Source organism: Thermobia domestica, chromosome 2 (genome assembly GCF_964235325.1).
Source record: "Thermobia domestica chromosome 2, izTheDome1.hap1.1, whole genome shotgun sequence".
Classification (NCBI taxonomy): Eukaryota; Metazoa; Arthropoda; class Insecta; order Zygentoma; family Lepismatidae; genus Thermobia; species Thermobia domestica.
This window is the reverse complement of record NC_137455.1, coordinates 277,486,141-277,508,954: the sequence shown is the minus strand read 5'-3', so window position 1 is coordinate 277,508,954 and position 22,814 is coordinate 277,486,141. Positions and strand designations below refer to the sequence as shown.

The following is a 22,814-nucleotide window of genomic DNA, read 5'->3' as shown; positions in this document are numbered from 1 at the left end:
CATTGTCGCTAGAGCCTACTTTCCATTCTATTTCGTTTCTGATAACACGAATAATCTACATTACAATGAAAAAAGTCAAAATTAAAAAGTAAAAGAGAGTATAAAAAGCAAGAGAGTAAATAACTATATATTACTCACCTACGTCACTTTCGCATACTGTGCTCGATGTACAGGGAAGTAAAGATGGACTCGAACGATTCTTTGGGCACTTGACTTCTGTTTCTCTCAATTTTCTACGACGAGTTACGTAGGCTTCATATAATAATCCGCTCGCATTCCTCTTTTTTTGGTGTTGTGTCGCTGGCAATGAAGGAGTAAAATATAACGACGGGCTCTCCTTGGGAAAGATTATGGAAATCTGAGAAGCTAGTTCGGCAAACTCTGCACTCACAATTTTCTTCTCTGGGTGAACAGTAAGTATGTGTAAGATAATAAGTCTTGTTAAAAGTCGTCTGTCAGCCAATTCAAGGAGACCTCCCTTTTTTTCACCTACTTTCAGAATACCTCTACCATCGATTGATCCTAGAAGAATACTTGACACCTATATGAAATAAAAGAAGTTACTGAATGTCAACGTAAGTAATAATAAGCATGAAAACGGCAGTTCAAGTAATATAAATTCCACTTGAAGCAACTGTTCTCCAAAAAGAAGCACTACGCATGTACGAAGAAGGTAATCGTGGTTCCGAAATGTTTAATACAAATAAATGGTCACGTCCTTCAGTTTTCGTATTTGTATTTCCATACCAACTTTCTAAATAAATAAGCTTTTAAGCATAATTAAGAAAATACTAGTGTAAGAATAGTTTATTGAAGTTTAGACCTACCGCTATTAAAGAATAATATACATTGTGTGTGTGTGTGTGTGTTCTGCTATAATGCATTTGCACAATATGAGAGAAAGATCCGAGTAAGGGATACAAAGTACATCGACTGGAAACCAACTTCCATATTGTCGAACTGCCTTACAGGAAAACTCAACGAGATGCAATTAAACTATCTTCCTACTACTAACATATCAGCTCTTTTCAAAAGAAACGTTCCATCAAATGGATCCATCTATTTGTCGATCTGTGCTTTTGGTGTAGGAACACGGGATTCTCACATAGCCTCTCAAATAATGTTCATGAAAATGTATTATAATGTTTGAGGATTGCTTGACTTGGTTAGAGAGGACGCTACTCTTAACCCTACGTGTGTCACGTAACACCGTAAAACGAGGGAGGGTTAGAAATCTCTGAACTATTTTATGGATCATGAACAAATTTTACAAAATGGTAGAGAGACAAAAGTTAGAACACTCTATTCAAACCGGAAGTGAAGTTAGCCATTTTCAGTTTACCATTGATCACCACAAAGCAAAAACTATAATAGATAGCGAGCAACTGGTTTCTGCAATCAATCAAGCATTTCAAAAACATATTTCACCTTATGTAGAGTCGTTTAGACGTATGATTAGCGTCATTCTAAAGATCTGACTACTGCTGGAAACAAATGTTAGTCGAACTCTTTAGTATGGCAGTAATCACGCGTCAGAACGACTCTGCATAAGGGCCATTACCTCCATCCTCAATATTCAACTACAACTGGAAATGGTTCAAATCCAATACAACTCCCGGTTTCAATGTTAACTGATCAAATATCACACCATAAAAACTAAACTCCTTTACGTGGTGTACCACTTGCTATTTCCTATTCTCACAATATACTTCAACATTAGGGAAATGCTATTAAAATATTTCCCGAATTACAATTATAATGTTATGGTACTACAGATATAAATTTATTTTATTGTTCCAAGCTACAGAGTAAGCATTTTGTCTTATTTTACTTTTCAAAAGTCATTATTGGTTAGTCTGAATCAAATAATCTTGTTTTTGCGTTGGTTTTTCCATGTAGTATAGTGACAGTTTATACCAAGGGAGGGTACTTTGTGTCTACGACGAAACCTTTTGCATAAACTGTGGGTTATTTTTCTGGAAAATAAAATATTGAGGTACAAAATAAACTTTTCATTACTTTTGACACAAAATCTGAGTTATGACATGATACTAAAGAAACATCATTATGTGTTTTTCTTAACAGTTGAGATTTTGAAACCCAACTTGGCACATATAGGGTTAATCTCGACTTTAAAAAGAGTGGTTCCCGTTAAAGAATCCATATAGCGATGATTCAAGGAACTTTTAATATTTATACAGCAGAAGAAACTGATCAGATATGTAGTTCTATATAGAGCGCAATAAAAAAATGCATAAATATGAAAAAGGGCTAGTGAAACGTAGCGTACATTTTTGTATATTTGAGTGCTGAACTCAGTATAATCTCAAGCTCAACTTACGTAATTTTTGTCGAAGAGGTTGTTACTAATGGATGTACAACAATCCAAAGGCCCATGGGTTTTTAGCAAAGCAGTGCATCCTTTTTCATCTCCATTTCTTGATTCTTTCGTTTCATATGTAAGTGACACCTCATTTGACTCAGGTGAACTAATTTCGATTGATTCACGTGAAGTTGCTTCTTCTTCTGTTGCTGTCGCAATTAGTTCAGCAATGTCTGCATCACTATTGCTCTCGAAAATATATGAAGACTTCTTGAAAAGAAATAATAAAAGATTAATCAAAGAGGAAACTACAGACTGACTTGAGAAAATTACAGCACTGAGGCAATGTTTCTTAATTTCAAATAATCACCTGATAAGAAATACATATTTCTTTTGCTTATCATTTTATCATTGTGCTTCATAGATATGTAAGTCGAATTCATAAGTATAAAGGGTTTGCAAAAATCGTGTTCTTTAACCCGTTTCTGCATGATTTTTTTTCTTTTAGCGAAAAAAAAAATAATCAGTATTGGAAATCCTCATATGGGAACTTGAAAAATGAATTAAAACTTGAATTTGAGATTTTGCACTTAATTCCGAAGAGAAATAAGTAAGTGCCATATATGATACACTTACAACTCACAAAGAACAGGCCAGATGACACCAAAATCTCTTCTTCATACACGTCAATATCTCACGCAGCAAACAAAACAGTCATTTGATGCCTTTGATAAATCACAGAAAATCTAGTGAAAAAAGGGTATATGCCATATATGGCACGGCATGCGGTAAGGGGTTAATGAAGTAATGTATACAAGATACGAGTTTTGCTTGCTGTTTCTTCGTTGTTTTTCTCTCTCAGTTTTTAATTTCATTAAATTCAACCTTATTTTTACTTTTATTAGTAATTTTCTCATTTAGGCTAACAAGATGCCCAATGTAAATTGTATTCAAATTAAAAGTCCTCCGAAGAGATTTTCAGTATTTGTATTTTCTAATTATTGTTGTGGAATGTACAGTGGAGTTGTAAATCGGAAATAATGGTCCAAGATAGTTACTACACTACCCAGCACAAGTACAGTAGGAAATCAAGACAATACTGGATGTTAAAATCGACAATACTACTTGAATAAATTGTTTAAATACAAATTCAGGAAGAGGGTATTATGCCTTCATGTTCTTCTTAATGAATGTAGGTTTATTCACTGTATCTCCCCCGCTTATTAAATATTGATAGTGAAACGCTCATTAACTTCTTTGAACAAATTGAATCGTCATTTGGAATAAGAAAATAAGTCTACAACTTAATTTTCTTCAGGAATTTATTTTTAAAAAAATATCTGCGTAGCATCCTTCTAATGTGTTTAATAAAACTAAGGACACGAGAATGCCTAGCGAATCTTTGCATACGTTTCAAGGGGAAATAAAAAAATCAATATGTCGCTGAGAAGACAACTTTACAAGTGTGTTTCTTGTTACTTCACGAAATGAAAACTTTTTAAGTTTTACGTCCCACTCTTATGCCGGTTAGGCTAAAGGAGACAGTGATGATGAGAAATGAATGAAATGGTGGAATAAAGAAAGTGGGAGGCAACGGGAGAACCCTGAGAAAATCCACGAGCGCGGTGTTTGTCCACCACAAAGTATACAAGGCGCGAGCTGGGATCGAAACAGAGACCCCAAGCACCGGAGGTGAACGCTCTACCACTGAGCCCCCTTGTTACTTCATGATGTAATAAGGTGAATATTAATACATACTTTTAAATTATACTGATTAAAGCACCCAAATGTTGGATAATTAGCACTACGTTTCAAGGACCTTTTGTCACCTTCTTCACTTTTTTCTTCTTTCTTAATTACGTTCCTTGTAGAACTGTATATCTGATCACTTGCTTCCACTGTAGAAATAATTTAAAAGTTTCTTGAATAATCACCGAACATCATTATTTATTAACACGAAGATAAGTCGTTTGTGTTCTGAAAAAAAAAAAAACTCAGGAAGAAGGAGTGGTTTTTGTTAAACAATTTTTATAGCAGTGATTCAAGGGAGTTCTAAATTAATTTACTTCTGTAGTGAAATGAATAATCACATATACAATTCTGTGCTTTATAAAAATGATGAAGATGAGAAGGTCACTGAAACGTACTGTCAATTTTTATACATATTCGTGCTTTAATCAGCATAATTTTAAGTAGACGTGTTTCTTCTTCTTTGTTTTTATTTTATTTTTTTGTGCATAGCATTTGTACATCTTTCCCCAATACCTCAGTATTTTCTTTGTCGATTATATGATCTGCTTATGTATGGTGTTTCAAACATAGTAACAAATTACTAAACACATTGTAATTTCCACAACAACAATCACGACATACAAATGCTAAAAATATCTTTGAAGAAAATATACGTTGGAGAAATTGTAGTTGCACGAAAAGTACTTTTGGACTGAGTGGCCAATGGACAAAATCGTTGTTTACGGTGAAATAAAAAAAAAAACATTAAAAGTTTAATTAATTTACGTAAATTCTACCTACTAAATCTTATGTCTCTCTTTAAGGGATCCCGAGATAGAACACCTTATTATAATAATTGAAATCCCCATGCCTGTCTCGTTTCTGCTTGTAATTGAAACATGACACAATAAAGCAACAGTGGCCCCGTGTGGCGTAGTCGCAAACGCTCTCGCCTTTAGTGTGAACGGTCGCGGGTACGATTCCCGGTGAGGCCACTAAGTCGAAAAAGTGTAAAAGGCTTTTTCAGGCCAACCATCCTGAATGGAGTTTTCCTCACTCTTACCAGGCAAATGCCGGGATAGTACCTACCATACAGGTCCTTGCTTCCCCAATCTTTTCTTCCTTCCCTTTCCCCGGATAGTGTGCTCGCCAAGGGATATCATTCCTTATACGTGACGAGCTAAATGGCCGTAGATGCCGAAAGCCCAGAAATATAATTCCTAATACTAAAACGAAGAAACAGTGCCAACTTATTTTTATATATAAAGTCTAAATGGAAAATTCCATGTCACTTAAATAAACCTGAGATAGAGTATCCTATTTTCATAATTGATATCTCCTCTCCTCTTTTGTTCCCATATCTAAATAAAAACTCAAAAAACCTAAAACACAGGTCAAATTATTTTAAAAGAGAAGTCTAAAAACAAAATTTTAAGTCTTATTCTCACGGGAATCGGTGACATAGATAACAATAAAATTACTGAAATGAAGTGCGTAGTTTAACGTTCCATGTTTATGCACCAAAGTTAAGGGAGACCGTGGTGATGAGAAATGAAATAAATGGTGGAACAAGAAAGTGGGAGGAATTGGAAAAAGCTCGAGAAAACCCACGCACGCAGTGTTTGTCCACCACAAAACTCACTTCACGGCAGCTGGGATCGAACCAGGGACGCCACGAAATAAAGGTAAACTAACTATCACTGAGCCACCGCCGCCCTCATATTAAAATGATTGTTACCTGTATTTCAACTCCTTCGCTGTCGAATTTCCAAAATTCCTTCCTCGTAAGTTTAAGACATTATACGTGGAAAATGCATATATTCATACGCTGGATTCCCTGACTCTTTTAGATAAGTCAGAAGCCGTGCAATCAAGGAGATGTTGCAATTCAAAAAATAATTTTAATTTCCAGAAAATACTAAACCAAATGATTTGTAACAATAAACGACCAACAAAGACGTAATAACAATACACATCATAATAAAATAAATCTTACAATACTGGAAGGTACCTCGTCATTCATAGAAGACAACCACTCGTTCCATTTTGCTCTGAATATCGCTCTTAATCCAACTTTTGGAATTAATTGTTGAAGATCAGAATCTGTTAGCACTTTTAATGCTTCCACATCGACATCATTTTCTATAAAAGAGCATGCAAATATGAAATGAATATTCGTTCTTCATATATATTGCAGTAATGTGATATGAACAGACTAAAAAATATGATACCGGACACTCGATGCAATTCAAGATCTTCAGCTTACAAACTAACCTACTGCTTCAAATTCTCCTGTAAGTTTACGAAATTCTAACTACTTCCGGTCCACAAAGGGAGGTTACTAACTTTAAGAATTAGTACATAATGTAATATTTTCCTTTAAGATTATAGAGAAGAAATGATAATCCTCACCGATACCGACTTCCCTCATGAGCCACCACTGCAACTGAGTATAACTCCTAGTTCACTGAATAGTGGATAAGGGAATCTTAATATTAAATCGACTGCAGATTACTACCTCTTATAGCAGCCTGGTGATATGAGGCATGTGTCTACAGCCAGGGTTGCCTTTTTCAACCGGCTTTTTTTTTCGTTAGTTTAAAGCGGAGTAACCGTAACCTCTATTTTTTTCTTAATGAATAAAGATAATTTGAGGGTGCTGATTCAATTGAGCTCGGTCTCGACCTACAGAAGTGACCGCAGCTCGGTCAAATTCGAGGTCGTATAAACCTACCAGTTCCACAAATGACTTACCAGTAGAACACGAATTATTTATAGTCTGCCCATTCAGCATTCCTCAGGCTTGATCTAAACCAAATGATGCAGCGCCTCTGAACATGGGACCGTGAGTTATGGAAATTAATATATGAGATTTTGATATTTTCAATTTAGTATAAATAGTCAAATATTCAGATTGATTTTGTAGCTGATTGTTCCCACGAAATTAAACCTACTTTACATTTGTAATATGAGGTAAAAATCGTAAACGTCTTAAAGGTTATCTGGTTTACATAGCTACAGTTAAGAGTAGATAACCGCCAGCGCCTGCATACTTTTGAAATGAAAGTCATCGAATGTGCGGAAAAAGAGCTAGTTTAACCTCGACCTCAAGTGGTACTGAGTTGTGGTCAGTTATCGAGGTCGAGACAGAACTCCACATTAACCTAAATTACTTTATTTACTTGGAAGACATATGGAAAGAAATAATTTTGTTTGGTCTTAGCATTCTTATGCAACAGTGGGATGATGAAGAATAGAATCTACAGCTTCTGATCCACTATCCCGTTTGCATCTGAGCCACAGGGCTCTAGCTTTCTACTTCCAACAATCGGTTCAAGTTACTTAGCGACCCAAAGTTAAATTTTGCCCATTTTTATTATATGCGAATTACCTGAGTTGAGTTGATTTTAAGTTTAATGTCCTGTTAAGCAGCGAGGCTATATGAGACGTGGACCTACTTATTAACGTGGTATCCGAACCACATGAGCTCCCAGCGGGAATCGAATCCAAGGCCTTTAGCTCCAAAGGTGCGTACACTAACTGCTTAGTAAAAAGGAGCTCCACGAATTCCTGTAGGTTCTAGAACGCTGCCCCCTCCCCCCATATAGGTTAGTAGTCAGGTCGGTTCCTTTCTGTACCAAAGCTCAATACCCAATTCACACAGTATTGCCAAGCGAGTGATAGCGAGGTAGTAGCCCAACAGGGCACATTGTTTTCTATATTTATTATAACTCAGTGGAGAGCGGGGTCAGTGTTCTAGACCTCTGCCGAATTACTGTACATATTTGGCGAACTTCTGACACTATTTCACTTTATTCACCCATTCCCTCAAGATATCGCACTCTGTTGTGCAGACCTTTTTTGTCTGTTTTATAAATACAATTGATACTGTTTCATGAATACAAGTAATGTTGCTGGCGTAGTGTTAGCGTAGCATATTTTCGAAGATTTATAGGTAAAATGGAATACTTTGTATAAAAGTACATATTTATAAGAAACAAATTTCTGCAGACGACAGAATTAAATACACAGCAATACAGCTGAATTATAGGTTAACATGTCTAGGGTTACCAGTGTAAAATCATTACAAGTGCTTTACGGCGGATAAAATAAGTGAGTGTGTATGAAAGATGACCCTATTAAATGCTATTTTCAACCTGCGGTTTGTTTCTGCACAATGTACAGAACTGTATTTTATGTTAATAAGTGGAACGTTACTAACATGAACCCATGACAAGTGCTACTGAAACTCATACCATTGCCAAAACTCAACTTTTTAATTTTTACTACATTTGCTTATGCGTATACCTACCATCGCTGTCGCGCCTGCTCCCTTCGGATACACACCCGCCCATGTCCACCAGCTTTTCCCTGTCCTAATCGGTTAGATTGCATTAGTACTTTCTAGTGGCCACCTAGTACAGGTTGGTTTGCGTTTTTGGTAACACGTTGCCAGAAATTAGGAGGGGGAGGGGGGAAATTAGATAAAAACAGGATGATTTGCAGGACACGTTAGTTGATATTGCTGTTTCGATGTTCAGTTACTCAAGAATATATCCTACACAATTTTCTGATGGCAGTACTGTAAAGATAAGTAGAAGTAACTTATGTGGAAAAAGAAAGGGCCTATGTTTAGCAGAAGGGGTCCAGCTCTTTCCTCTAAAAAAATGTTATAATTTTGGTAATTTCTGTTCACATTAGGTTAGAATAGGGTAGGTTAGGTTAGTCTACGTAAGGTTCGATTAGTTTGTTAGGTTAGTTTATGTTATAATAGTGTATGGGTCCAGCATAATTTTCCAAAAAATGATAGAATTTCGCTTATTGCTACTAATATTAGGTTAGTTTAGGTTACTTTAGGTTAGATTTGGTTACATTCCGTTACGTCTAAGTACTTGCATCATTCATTTCTCCTGTAAATTTTGTGCTTTTTACGTGCTTCTGGACCCCTTGTACTAAACATATTGCAAAGAAAGTAAACTATTAGTAACAAAGATAGAAAAAACGTACCCTGCGGGGTTCTAACCCATCTCCACTCGCTGACGCTCGTCCGGCAATACTGTGTGAATTAAATATTGGTAACCTAACCCTAACCTAATTTAACGTATCGAATCATAAAATGACCAAATGTGAGAACATCGCAAAAAGGTAGGTGAAAAATCTGGCTTCCTATCGCGAAACAAAGGTCGACTTTTTTGCAATATAGTGTTTATGCCATACATTCGGAAGCCGTATTTATACGCAAATCATAAAAGAAATGTAATTTTTCAATAATTACTTCTGGTGGCCTTCTTAAATTTTATATGGTAAGTGACAAATTTTCATGTCGCCCGCCGCTGATGTTCTAGGGGACAATAAGGAAATTAGCGGAACGATTTTACTTTTTCAACAATAATATCGAGTGGTGCGCTAAAAGTGAAAACTGTTTTACACTGAATGTCACATGCTACATTGACTGTAATAGTATAGGCTATTTGTACTCATTGGTATCTTTTAGTCAGTATTCTTTATTAAAAAACGTACGTTTGTACAGTACCAAGCGAAAACAATAAAGCTGATGTAGATAAAACATACCTGCAAATATGGGAATAAGGTGATCGAAGTTCCACTTACGTAGAATTTCGTCAACAGCCATATTTAACTTTCACAATGTTACTAATTTTGCCAGTGTTCAATCTTCTTTTATAAAATTACTCAAGGTAAAATTAACGAGACGAAAACTGTTTGATACACGTCCGCCATTTGCATTTTTCCTGTAGAAGGAAAATCTGGAGCATTATGGGACATGCCTGTGACTGTGAAATGTCTTGACAAAACTAGACTCTTGTTCTTGTGTACACACATTACTTTCTGTATCCTGCACGTCCGGACGGGGAACGTACATGATTTACGTTTATTGGCGGCCGTACAGATTGGTCGTGGCTAAGCAACAAACCAATACGTACCTAGGTGCAGAAAATCATTTGTGTGATACAGAATCCTTCTAAAATTCGTCAATCCAGATATTCTAGACTAAAATTCAGCAATTTTTCTCTCAGTGTATATAAGCGCTAAAGGATACAATAAAGAGTCAATATATTTTCCACTATTTATATTAATGGTAGATAATTATTTAAAAAATAATTTCAACGAACACTGTAAAAGTAATTTCCTACTGTCATTAATCAATGAAATGTGTATATGTATCCATAATTAATACCACTTCGCTTGACCTAAAGCCTCACCTGGCGACAAGAGCGTGTGGCAGACATTTCTTCTGTGCTGTGATTAAAGTTAATATCTGATAGAGTCTAGAGGAGCAAAAGTATAGTGTAACTATATGTGCTTTCCGTATGAAAACAATGCAACAAAACTTTTACTTTTTACTTCCATTGCTGTCCTTCTTGACATACTTCATTTTGTGAACATACGTATAGAGTATGACTGAGCTCAGAAGTATATATAGCTTGAACCTCCTCGCTTCTTGTGTTATCCGATCTCAATGATAGTGAGCCCTCACTCCATCTTATATTCAAAACTGCTTGGCATCGGTTGAGCACGAGGCCCAAAATTTTATTACAATGCTCAACCAAAAGTACAAGTTTGTCTTTTGTCTTACTACCTAAACTAGCAAACAAGAAGGCAAATGAAATGAAAAAGTCATTAAATAAAACATACCACAGATAAGGAACTGAAAAAAAAATTCGTTGCTTGTTTTGTACTTTAATTTGTTGTTAGTTATAATGGGAAGGGATGGAGTCATAATACAAGTTTTCTTCTTGTCGTACTAGCTGTGTTAATTTTATTAATTTAAACAACGTTCCTTATTTTCTCTTTAACATTTCTCGCATGAGCTTTTTTCTAAATACGAATTGTAGCAAATATATATATTTCAAAAGAGTAGTTCAGTTCATACTTTAATGTTACTCTCATTTTCTTATGTAGATAGACGCACGTGGAATCAGGTATAGACACAAAGCAACAAGAGATAAACTATCGATCTATTTATTTCACGTTCTTTTATTGATCTAAAGTAAGATCTGTCTTATCGAATCGCCATTCCTTTATGTGCTTTTCACGGCTGATTGCTACGATTACCGGATATTATCCGCTCGTTTCTTTTTCAGATTACTCGTATACTTCTACTCTAGCATGTAGTAAAATCATTAATTGACCTCCTGGTCGTTACTAACACATATATAAAATCGTTAAGAGATGCCGAAATTCGTGAGCCCGGATCTGAGGCTCAATCTGCCTCGAGCTTAATAAATGAGCACGAACCGCAGTGGGCACGAGTCGATATCAAACCAAAACTCGAGTGAACAATTAACTAAAATTAGACTAAACATGTAAATTAATAAAGATAAGACAGGGCCTGTTAGGCAGAACGAAAATTGACTTACATTATTCAAGTTGTTATTCACATTAACAAAATAAACAAGTCAAAATTGGATTCTAAAATCAAACCAATACTTGACGAGTAGCATTGTATACTAATAAACTCCACAATAATATGTATCTTAGTCTCATTTCAGACTGACGCAATCCCAGGATGAAGAAGACGGCCGATTAGCATTAAAAAAAATAATAATAACAAAACTCTCACTAACTGGACCTGTCCACCAAACTACTCACACTCAACTTGTAAGTTAGGAAATCAACACGGGCAATAAAGATGTTTTTACATGGATTTTACCTCAGTATATGCATGACCGATAAAGGGAGTTTTCCTGGACTCATGTGTTTCCCAGGATTTTACCACTACTGTCCGAGCCAATGGTGAGGTGAAGAAGACTTAGTATAAAAACTGCGACGTGCTCCTTTACCTCCTCGCAGTGTTCTACTGCACTGCGCTCCTTTAGTGTTCTACCTGCATGTAGGAGGTACACTTAGATATAGGTTGATGCATCGCTCACGGGGCGAGCTTTCTTGCTAAGGGGTCTCTCCTATCTCTAGTTATTAACCCGAGTTTGAGCGAGCACGAACAACAGTAAGGCTCTGAGCACGTCCCATTATGATCCTCATTAAAGATCCCCGAGTCCATAGTGAGAGCGAACTCAATGAAGTTTAAGAATGCGAGATCATTCATTGAGTTTAGCAAGCCCAAACTCAATCAAGTGTGATTTGAGCCTTGTTGATATTAGTGAGCGCGACCCCTCTAGGAGGATAATGAGATTGAATCGACGTAAACCCAGGGTGCAAAACAGCAATATCTTCGTTTGTACTTTACTATCAAACGATAATAGTTTCTCTTTCTTCCACAGAGATGTAGAAGTAAAACTCATTTCAATCTCTCTTTATTAGGGTAACGCTAGTACACCAGAACGTACGTATGTTCGTCTGTTACTCCACATGATAACTTTTGGATGATAGGAATTCTTTAAATTATTTCCTTTTTTCTTCTTTTGCAGTACACAGCTATACGAAGGAAATCCATATCCTATACATGGAAATGTATGTATTTTTTAGAATCAAGCTAGTTGAATTTTGTTCATATTTTCTTTTCTTCTCTTCTTTCTCTTTCTTTTCTTTTCTTACATTCTATCTTTTCTTTTCTTACTTTTTCTTTTCTTTTTTACAATATATAGTTAGAGTTATCTCCGCCGAGTTCGTTCACAAAAAGTCAATCTGTTTATATCTACATGGGTAACGGCGACTTTAAATATGGCCATCCATGTCCCATATTCCATACATGCAAATATAAGCGTTTACCGTGATCCTCTCTTCATTGTCTTTACCACAGTTTATTTAATCTTTATTTTGAAGGAATTATGATATGTTTAAATAAATCAGCAACATTACCTTGGTACAATTTGTGCTGGGTACATCACATCTGACATGAAAAACGTATCTTGAATAATCAACCAAGCAAAGTATAATCCTGCTAAAAAGACTAACTGGTACAATATAAATATCTCACCGCACTGTCTCATATGTATACAGTGCATTTATACATTTGATTCTCACATATGAACAAATACTCAGTGTATTCACGCTTGTTAAAGTTTAACAATGAACAACTACTTGAACCTCATGCTCTCCGTGCTAAACCTCCGAAAATTAATAAGATGTACCTCAAGAGATAGGTTTAACTACGGTACAGACAGTCATAAAAGGTGCGATACAGAAAAGTGCAGTCTTATTATTATTATTATTATTATTATTATTATTATTATTATTATTATTATTATTATTATTATTTAACCTGATCACCCAACTTTCTTTGAAAAGCCCTATATTCTTATCCACGAAAAGAATTAAATTGAACAAACGAGATTCTTGATCAGCTAATTGGGATATTTCTTGTGTTGATGCGAGAATATGGTCTTCAAAATAGTAAGTAGTGGCTATTTTATCATACAGAACTGTACACACAAGAACTTATATTTTTCTAAAACATCTGTATTTAAGCCTATCATTTTCGTCCTTCATTGCTTTTCCTTGAAAATTCAAGGACACTGCATATATGTCGCACAAGTTCAATCAAACTTATGTGATCTGGGTCAAACTTTGCATTATGGTAGACTTTGTTGTGCGCATAAGCTTACACATAAGTTTCTCAAATTTTATGGTTTTCAGGCTTTGGTTAACGAGTTATGGATCATAAAGTTTCTGGTCAGTTTCTTAAAATATCAACCGAACAAGGTGAACAAGTACGACTCCCAAATCCTAACTACTTTATGAAAATTACGTTCAAAACACACAATTTTAAAAAGACTGAACACTTGCCTCTGGAGTGGTTCATTTATGAGTAATTTGCTCCTTTCGTAACCCGATTTTGCCTCAGGGTTTGGCAGAGAACAGCAAACGATATCATGAACAACACATAATTTCATGTGGAATAATATATCAACGAATATTAGACTGAAACCAGCAGTTTTCGATGTGCGTACATTCATTTGCTCACCGTTGTACTTTTATCATTTTCCCCGTGGATTTCAATGCATGAATACAACAGTAACAAAAATTTGGAACGACATCATTCAGTTTTCAGCACATATAATGAACAAAAGGTAACTTTGCTCATCTTATACACATGTACATATTTTAAAATGGTTGCACCTATACAGGGGCGCACATACAGGAGTCCACCGGGTCCAGACCACCCCATAAAACTTCCTAAAGATTTGTACACTTTCTTAATGAAACTATACTTGTTGAATAGGGAAATGATTGACGTAACATGAATATTTTATTTTACACTTCATCTGTTCTCTTTCTCCTATAAAGACAATCTAGTTCTGTTTTCTTTTCTAAAAATATAAGTGGAAGTATTTTATTGTAGTAATGGTCCCCTCGTGTCCTCCCATCTTGCCTAATCCCATCTCGCCTAACGATTTATCAGCCGCTGATATCTCCAAGATAAGAATCTCCGCCATTCTAGGCGAGATGAGAGTTCCCATCTTGCCTACTCCCATCTTGCCTAAGATGTAAGAAGGGAATTTCTGCTCTAAAGAGGGAATTCCTGTACTAGTATTAACCACCAACACTAAGAAATTGTGAAATCATACGCACATTTCAGAAAAGAAATAATCTATGTATTAATCTTTCTATATAAGAAAATCAATAATCTAGTTTCAGTATGTTTCAATGAATATTTGCAATATCTGTTAACTACAATATGAATATATAATAAGCACTATACAACAAGAAAGCACATTAATGCTCATGTCACAATGATTTGCCCCATGAAATAGTATATACACACAGAGAAAGAGAGAAGCTACCCTATGTGAACGTTATGGGATACTGCGTTAAGGTAAGTGAACAAATCAATATTTCCGCTCACTAGTCTTTGTTTTAAGTTTTTTAGCCTTTCATCAATTATTCTCCACTTCTTCTTTTGTTTTGTAGGGGTATTTCCTAGCTCCAACATTCTTATAGCTAATTCATTCGAAGCTTGCTCTTCTTGTAAGGCTTGGATACATGAAAATGTGTTGGGATGGTTTCCTGGAAATTTTCTGTTCCATTTCGCATGCCGCGATTGTCGACATGCCGACCTGGCCAGATCGTCCCTGATCTGGATCTTCTATGATCTTGGTCCATGTGCAGTAGGCCGTTTACCGTTGTTACCACCATCTATAAGTAATGCTTATCAATATATATAGATATACGATTTACAGTTTATGACAACTTATGAATATATGAAAGTGCAACCAAATATCATCTAACATCTTTTGAAGCATCGAAACTACCCAAACCCCCCCTTTTTTTTCAAGCTGCATATATCCTTTTTTTTTACCTTGCAAGCTGAGATACTTTACGTCGTTTAAGCATGGTCACTTCTCCTGGCTTCTAACTTGAGAAAACGGACAAATTCGATGACATGAGGATTTTGCTTATTTAGCAGAGTATTTAATCTATTATCCCAATCCTCTGCGGGATTATTTGTTCTATGGCGTTTTTTTATGACAGTACCACATGCTAATTAGGACTGTAGAATTTTCTAGCCACTGGTCAATGAAATAACCATAGAACTGCTCAAGCTTAGAGGATGTCTTCTTGAATAGATAGTCAACCACTGTCGACCATTTCTAACGGAAGAAAAGCTAATGAGGCAAACATTCGAACCTGAAGTCATTGTTTTTGTAGTCTGTAACCAAGAACAAATCCTGTATCTTAAACCAAAGACTCTGGTTAAAGTGAAAATTTCACCCACTTATGGAAGCTGAAGGGAAAATTGTGCTAAAAGAATTTATTACTGCTTCCTTGAAGTCTACCATTACAACTTCAGGATTCCAATTCAGGACTTTAACCTTTCATATATATACTTTCCCTTGTTCGGGAGAAGGCTAGAAACCACTTGAATCACATTAGTTTCCTCTATTGAACTTTCAATATCTGCATGAATTACAAAAAATTAGGAAGAAAGTTTGTTGTAGCTCTTAAATGTCTGCCAATAAAGAAGGTCGTGCTGGCGTGCAAAATGAAACTATTCAGGGGCTCTTATTCGTTGTGGCTGCTACTCGAAACGAAACCTTTAGATTCCACATCAAGCTCTGCTCAAAAACAAACAAAAATTCACAGAAATAGTACCAGCTATTGAACCTGTATGGAAATGGGAATTCTTATCTCGCTTTTAAATCATGACATTTCATTGCATCTGGCACTTGTACGTAACTGGGAAGGATTTTGACATGTACGAAAATGGGAATGTACTCAAGTGGGAAGACACCATTTTTTGTTGTTCTTAACAGTATGTATAAAAAAATATGCCTATCAGAACAAAATTCAAAATAATATTTAAAAATACTTTTCTGTATTAGATTCTAATTATATTTATTTCTCCAATTATCTTCGCGACCTCCATGAAAGCTTCTTGCAATCCCTAGGTTGATAAACTCTGGCCTAGAGAGACCCATGGATGGTCTGCTCAACCGACTTCTTGAATAGATTGATTGACAGATTGTCGTATGTTGGGTGGAAGATCATTCCATGCACGAACAGTGGATGCAAAGAATGATTTCTAGTAATATTTAGAGGAGTGTGGGAGAAGTGAAAAGAGTTTATTTACACCTGATCTTTATCGTGATCGTGATGAGCATTTAATGGTTGCAATCGTTGAAATAAGTAAGAGGGTTGTTAAAAGCGCAAAATCTTAGAGAAGTGTGAGTCGATGCAGATAACGTCTATCGGAAAGTTTCATTAGTCCCAGCTGTTTGATCGTTTAAGATTATAAGCAAACCGTATACAGGCGTATTGGATACGTTATAAACAGTTCTTCATTTAAGTCTGATAGAGCTACATCATAATATTCGAGGTGAGGAAATATTAGAGATTTTACAAGGAGTGATTTTGTGTCAATGGTTAGAATTTTCTTTAGTCTGGTGAGTGAATGAAAAGACCAGAACGCTTTCTTACGCACAACGTTGAACGAGGTTTCCACTCAAAATATGGATCAATTGTTATCCCGAGATTTGTGATGGTTTCAGAAAATGTAATAGTTGTTCCATTTATCTGTACTGCAGACATATTCGAACGGCGAATATTGATTGAAACATCTGGTTAAAATGATTCCTTCTTTAATGGAGAAATTCCCTCTACAGAAATTCCTTCTTTAGTGCAGAAATTCCCTTCTTACATCTTAGGCAAGATGGGAGTAGGCAAGATGGGAACTCCCATCTTGCCTAAAATGGCGGGCATTCTTATCTTGGAGATATCAGCGGCTGATAAATCGTTAGGCGAGATGGGATTAGGCAAGATGGGATGGAATCCTCTCCAAAGCTTGGATCTGCTAACAAAAATTTTTGACGAAAGAGAAGATTCGATTGTTCAGCCTTGTTGGACTCATTCGAGATTGTGTCCGTTGAAAACAATCTTAATTTTGATGCCACATCAATTATCTTTTGCACATGTAAATATGAGCACTTGTTGTGCCGTGTTGTAAATTCACCGTTGACGTTGACGGTCCAAAGATTTTTCTGAAAATCTCTCTTTTTTTAGCCTCTAGTTTCTCGACCGTACCCTTTCTTGTTAATTGTAAGGCATTACGCTGCAAACAGAACTTCTGACTTGATTACTGCGGTAGAGTCTCAGCTTGGCGTTCAGGAATACGAACTTTTTGTTATAGACATATTTAATCAGATGGTAAGTCAGTTCGATGTTATTCATGAGTGACGCAAAGGTTCGTTTTTCAGATACATTAGATTCTGTCCGTTTATCAAGGTACGTAAATTTTCTTGTCCGTCTGAGTTTATCCAGATTCATTCCTAGCTCTCTTAGTGCCATTGTGATGTTCTAATGAACTCCGTTTTCTCAAAGGAGATTTGTATGCCTGCCTACTGCGCGTTTGCCTAAATCTGGTTGATTTATTTTGTAGCCGTAGCCAAGGAATCCGAGAAAATTGTGAGGGTATCTACAAATGTAGACAGTCAATTGAGAAATTCATATTCTTGTAGCCTAGTGTGAATCCATTCTCATTTCTTTATGACTCATTTCTCTGCACAACTCACACATAACTCTTACGAGTCCGGTTAAAGAGAAGAGGCGAGATTCCATCTCCTTGCCTAATTCTGGTTCTGTATCCGAAAGCATCTAAAATCTCCCGGTGTTGGTCAATGTCTGATGGATGATCGCTTAAGCCAAATTCCTTCAATGTTTGAACAAGGCAGTTTTTATCAGTTCAGCCGTGGGTCATTTTGAAATCGGTGAAGATCGCCATGAATTCTTTGTTCTGAGCTTCAGATAGGTATGGCAGACTTCAGATTTATATTCTGCTCTGTACAGAACGTCCTTTCCTTGATCATTTTGATACTCTCTTAACTCCGGATCTAGTTGTCATGATCTGAAGAGCTTTTCTGATAACATGTAAGTTACTGGGAGGAGGGAAATACCTCGTTAGTTATTAACATTCGTTTTGTCGCCTTTCTTATGGAGAGGGTAGATCAGGGCAGATGGCAGCCACTCAGAGGTTCTTGGTTTCGGAAATGCCGTGGATGATGTCTCTTAACTTCTTAATTGTCTTGTCATCTCTTTACCTTCACAGTTCGGCTCCTCACCTGGTGATTTATTGTTTTTGAGTAATTTGATAATCTTTCTGATTTCTTCTTTTATGGATGCAGATAAATCTGGGTGGCTTTCTGCATTCACTTCAAATGTGAAATTAGACCTTGGAACTTCACAGTTCAAAAGAGATAAATTAAAAATCAGTGCCTGGACATTTTCTTTGTCAGCATGTCTCTGTGAGCTAATTTCCGATTGGAATCTTTGCATTGCAGGCTTGGAGGGAAATTCCAATTGAATCTATAGAAATTACGAATGTTGTTTCTCCAGAAGTCTTGTTCAGTCTGTGTCAATTTCTGTCTTTCAGAAGCATATTTCACATTGTTGATGTTTCTTTTTTTTCTTCGAAACTACTAATCGAATTCTTTTAAAAAGGAAGAGGAGACGAACTTCGCTGCGTGACCTTGGATACTTGTATTAAAATCTTCAGCTACTTTAGCATCTCGATCTTCAGTAATGAAAATAGCTGTCAACGTTGTTTTCTTTAAACTGCATTAATTGGAATAATAAAGAGGGGAGTCAGCTTGAAGAAATAAATAAATGAAAGGAACCAGAGGATCAGAAGGCATGGCGGCACCCATTGTAATATTGCTATATGGTGGGTGATAGGGAACATGCAAGCGCTATTAGCATGGCAGTGTAAAGTGCTCAGATTGCTGTCGGCGGTGAAGACGAGTGAAAAAGAATAAAAATCATTACTTACAAATTTTTTAAAGCACCACTGAGACCATCCATCGTCGCGTAAAGACTATTTTGTTTGCTGTATATTTGCTGTTAACACAGGTTTCTTTTCTTATCTTCAATGAGACATGCTGTGGCATTAGCCGATTGAGGCTTTTTTTTTCATTCCTTAAATTTTATATTCCATGCTAAAAGGTTTCTATTATTAAGACAGAAGATAGGTGGGAAATTGTAGTTGCTTCTGAATAGGACATAAAACTTCTATGACTGTTGTTTTCTACATACAATATAATGTAAGATGGAGGCAAATATACAATTTTCTTCCAAGGCATTCTGCTGACTATTACATATACACGATTACAAAGTCAGGAGCACCTTAAACAAAAGACGATTATTTCGAGACGACATGTGCAAACACAAAACACAACATTTATAGTTTGAAAAATATTATTTTCTTTATTCCCAGATACCATTACAAAATACTAGTACTTAACTAACACGAGTAGTTTCGTAGGAACTAAAGACGTAACAGATTTTTTTAAATGCATTCAGTTCTATCGTATTTTTGATACAATAATGCTATAAGCTTCTTTTTTAAATAATGAAAAAAGGTGCACAGACGGCTAACAGATGAACCAAATTCTATGTAAATATTTTGTATAATGGTATTCCATAAACTTAAGCTCTCCTCTGATGCAGTAACGTCAGCATTTAGTCTAAATCGACCTGGAGTTCGTTTCTCCTGCACCTACAACTCCGCTTTTTTACTCTGAGTGGTGATAGGAGAAAAGGAACTATAGCAATCGCGAAAAAAAAAATCGAATTCGAATTACGTTTCATGAGATCTACATGCTGAAAAACTAATTTGAATATCTTTCCCGTCCGTTCATTCGTCCGAATGTAGGTACCCTTGTCTAGAAGTCATACTGTTCAATGTCCAGCGGGCTGCCAATTTTCTTCCTACCCTCCCTCAAAGAAAGAGTAGTTTCACTAAAGGGAGTAAATGATTTTAAAAAAATCAAAAACATCTCTAACGATTTTGTTTATATTTTATGTATCAATATTTCATTAACAGCCCTATATTGTGGTATAAGTAATTTCTTTGGGAAATACGGAATAGGTAGCTTACTCTAGGGAGTGAGCTTATTTCCGGACGATTTTCCCAGAAACGACTCATGCGAGTAGTTCATATTTTATAACGAGATGTTTCATTTTAACCTGACTGACAATATGGCATAACTCATTTATCCTTTAAAAAAATCCATAATGAGTAATTTATTCTTGGGGGTGTTCTTTTTGAACGTTTTTCTTAAAAACGATTCAGATGACTGTTCATATTTCATTAATATCCCTACCATAAGGAATAAGTCATTTGCCCTGAAAAAAAAATCCACAATGGGTAATTTACATCAGAAGATGAGTTTCCTTCAGTCGATGTTTTGCGAAAAAAAAGTCTGATATTTTGTTCGTATTTCACAAATAAATGTTTCAGTAATAACGACAGCATTTCTAAAATTTATAATTGAAAGGATTTTTGTTTTACTTTTTACACCTCAGAAACATCATTCTGATAATTATACTCCTTCGTTTTATGTGAATGAAACAAAATATCAAAAGAGAGCATGAATTTTCACTTTACATTGATTTAATCTATCTTGAGAAACTTTCAACATACATCTTTTAAACTTGACAGAATTATTGCGAGTGTTGACACACAAAAACAAATACATTGGAAAGCTAGTAGTAAGCTCCTGATTAGTGAGCCTTTGTCCAACCCTAACCTTACTTGTAAGTACCAAGTTTAACATACGTAGGCTTCCTGGCTAATACGTGTACTATATATGTATTTAAATACACTATGTAACAGATGTTAGAGGAAAAGAATAGTTTTCTACATTATGTCAGAGGTAATTTGTTGGGAGAAATGTTTTCTAGGTATTAATTCTTTAAAGCCTTGGAATATTATATATATATATATATATATATATATATATATATATATATATATATATATATATATATATATATATATATATATATATAATTCTTCTATCCCTATTATATATATATAGCGGGCGCGGTGGCTCAGTGGTAGAGCGTTCACCTCCGGTGCTTGGGGTCCCTGGTTCGATCCCAGCTCGCGCCGTGTGGACTTTGTGGTGGACAAACACCGTGCTCGTGGGTTTTCTTGGGGTTCTCCCGTTTCCTCCCACTTTCTTCATTCCCCAATTTCACTCATTTCTCATTATCACCGTCTCCTTTAGCCTAACCGGCATAACCGTGGGACGTAAAACTTAAAGATTTAATTTTTTCTATATCTATATCTATCTATCTATCTATCTATCTATCTATCTATCTATCTATCTATCTATCTATCTATCTATATCTATATATATATATATATATATATATATATATATATATATATATATATATATATATATATATATATATATATATATATATATAGAGAGAGAGAGAGAGAGAGAGAGAGAGAGAGAGAGAGAGGTAAATAGATAAAATAGAGACAAAGAAGATTTTCTATGAAACAGTACATACTATCGAATATGTGGTATTTAGTGTATCCAGTCACAAAGATAAATATGATTCTATGGTTTAAATTCATTCATTTTAGTATGTTTACATGGTGATTACATTTATAGAAGGTTAAATATAATTCTTCTATCCATATTTAAAATACGATATCTTCCTTGTGATAAGCACTCTGTAATTTTTTATAAATCAGCAATAATAATTTATCACTTTGATGTATTATCTGTTTGAGAGCACCCCGTATATAGTAAACAACTATTAATATAGTTTTAAAGTTGTTGTTTTTTTTTTTTTAACTGTTAGTTCTACCTATTGATTAGTCGTGCCCTTGAGCTTGAATATCGAATGTCCTTTTTCTTGGGCTCTAACACCAAGAACGTGCAAGAGTAACGCCTCCTATAGCTTTTCAACGGAAAACTCTGGTTTTCCTCTCCATTCCTGAGTTGATTGCGTGTTTCGTTTTCCGTTCTCTCCCTCTTTTTAATCTCTGCTTATCTGCAGGTAATAAAAGCCAATCGCCTCCAGTGATGGAAACAGGTTAAAAATGTACTAAGATCAGAAGTAGCCGCACTCTCAACAAATGCTTACATGACTAATATTGCGAAGTGTCTTTATTGGGGAAGACTTCATTGAGAGTCAAAGCCTTTGGTTAAACTCTTGTCTGTCTGACTGTGCCGTTTTCCTCAGGCATTTTTTTTTCTTCTTTTATATGTGTATTCAGTATATTTTAAAAGAAAAAGAATATGTTCTGCAACCTTTATAAGGGCTTTACCTTCGCTTCCCGATAGCATTTGTTTGGGTTTTTACCTACCATCATGAAAAGCCTATGGCCCGCACATAACATGTTCCCATTGATATATCAAACTAGTCACGCTAATTATTTCGAATTTCAGGAAGGATAATAATAATACTGATAAAAAAAAGACTTATCCCCGAGTCTTTGAAGGAAAGCCAAAAGTAATCACAGAATAAAAAAATGGGTCTTTTTGTGTTTGTTTGTTTTGTTATTCAAGTACTTTTCAACATTTGTTAAGAGAAAAGCACCGCC

General features: G+C 35.6%; 1 protein-coding gene across 1 annotated transcript; it reads right to left on the bottom strand.

The window, feature by feature from the left end:
- Window positions 1-130: 130 nt before the first annotated feature.
- On the bottom strand, window positions 131-9,913 carry LOC145679436 (uncharacterized). Its single transcript, XM_081750018.1, has 4 exons — window positions 9,626-9,913; window positions 6,051-6,196; window positions 2,342-2,593; window positions 131-541 (listed from the first exon to the last, which is right to left on the bottom strand). Exons 1-4 carry the CDS (start codon window positions 9,684-9,686, stop codon window positions 131-133), a joined length of 870 nt encoding a protein of 289 aa, XP_081606144.1. The 5' UTR covers window positions 9,687-9,913.
- Between the last annotated feature and the right edge of the window lie 12,901 nt (window positions 9,914-22,814).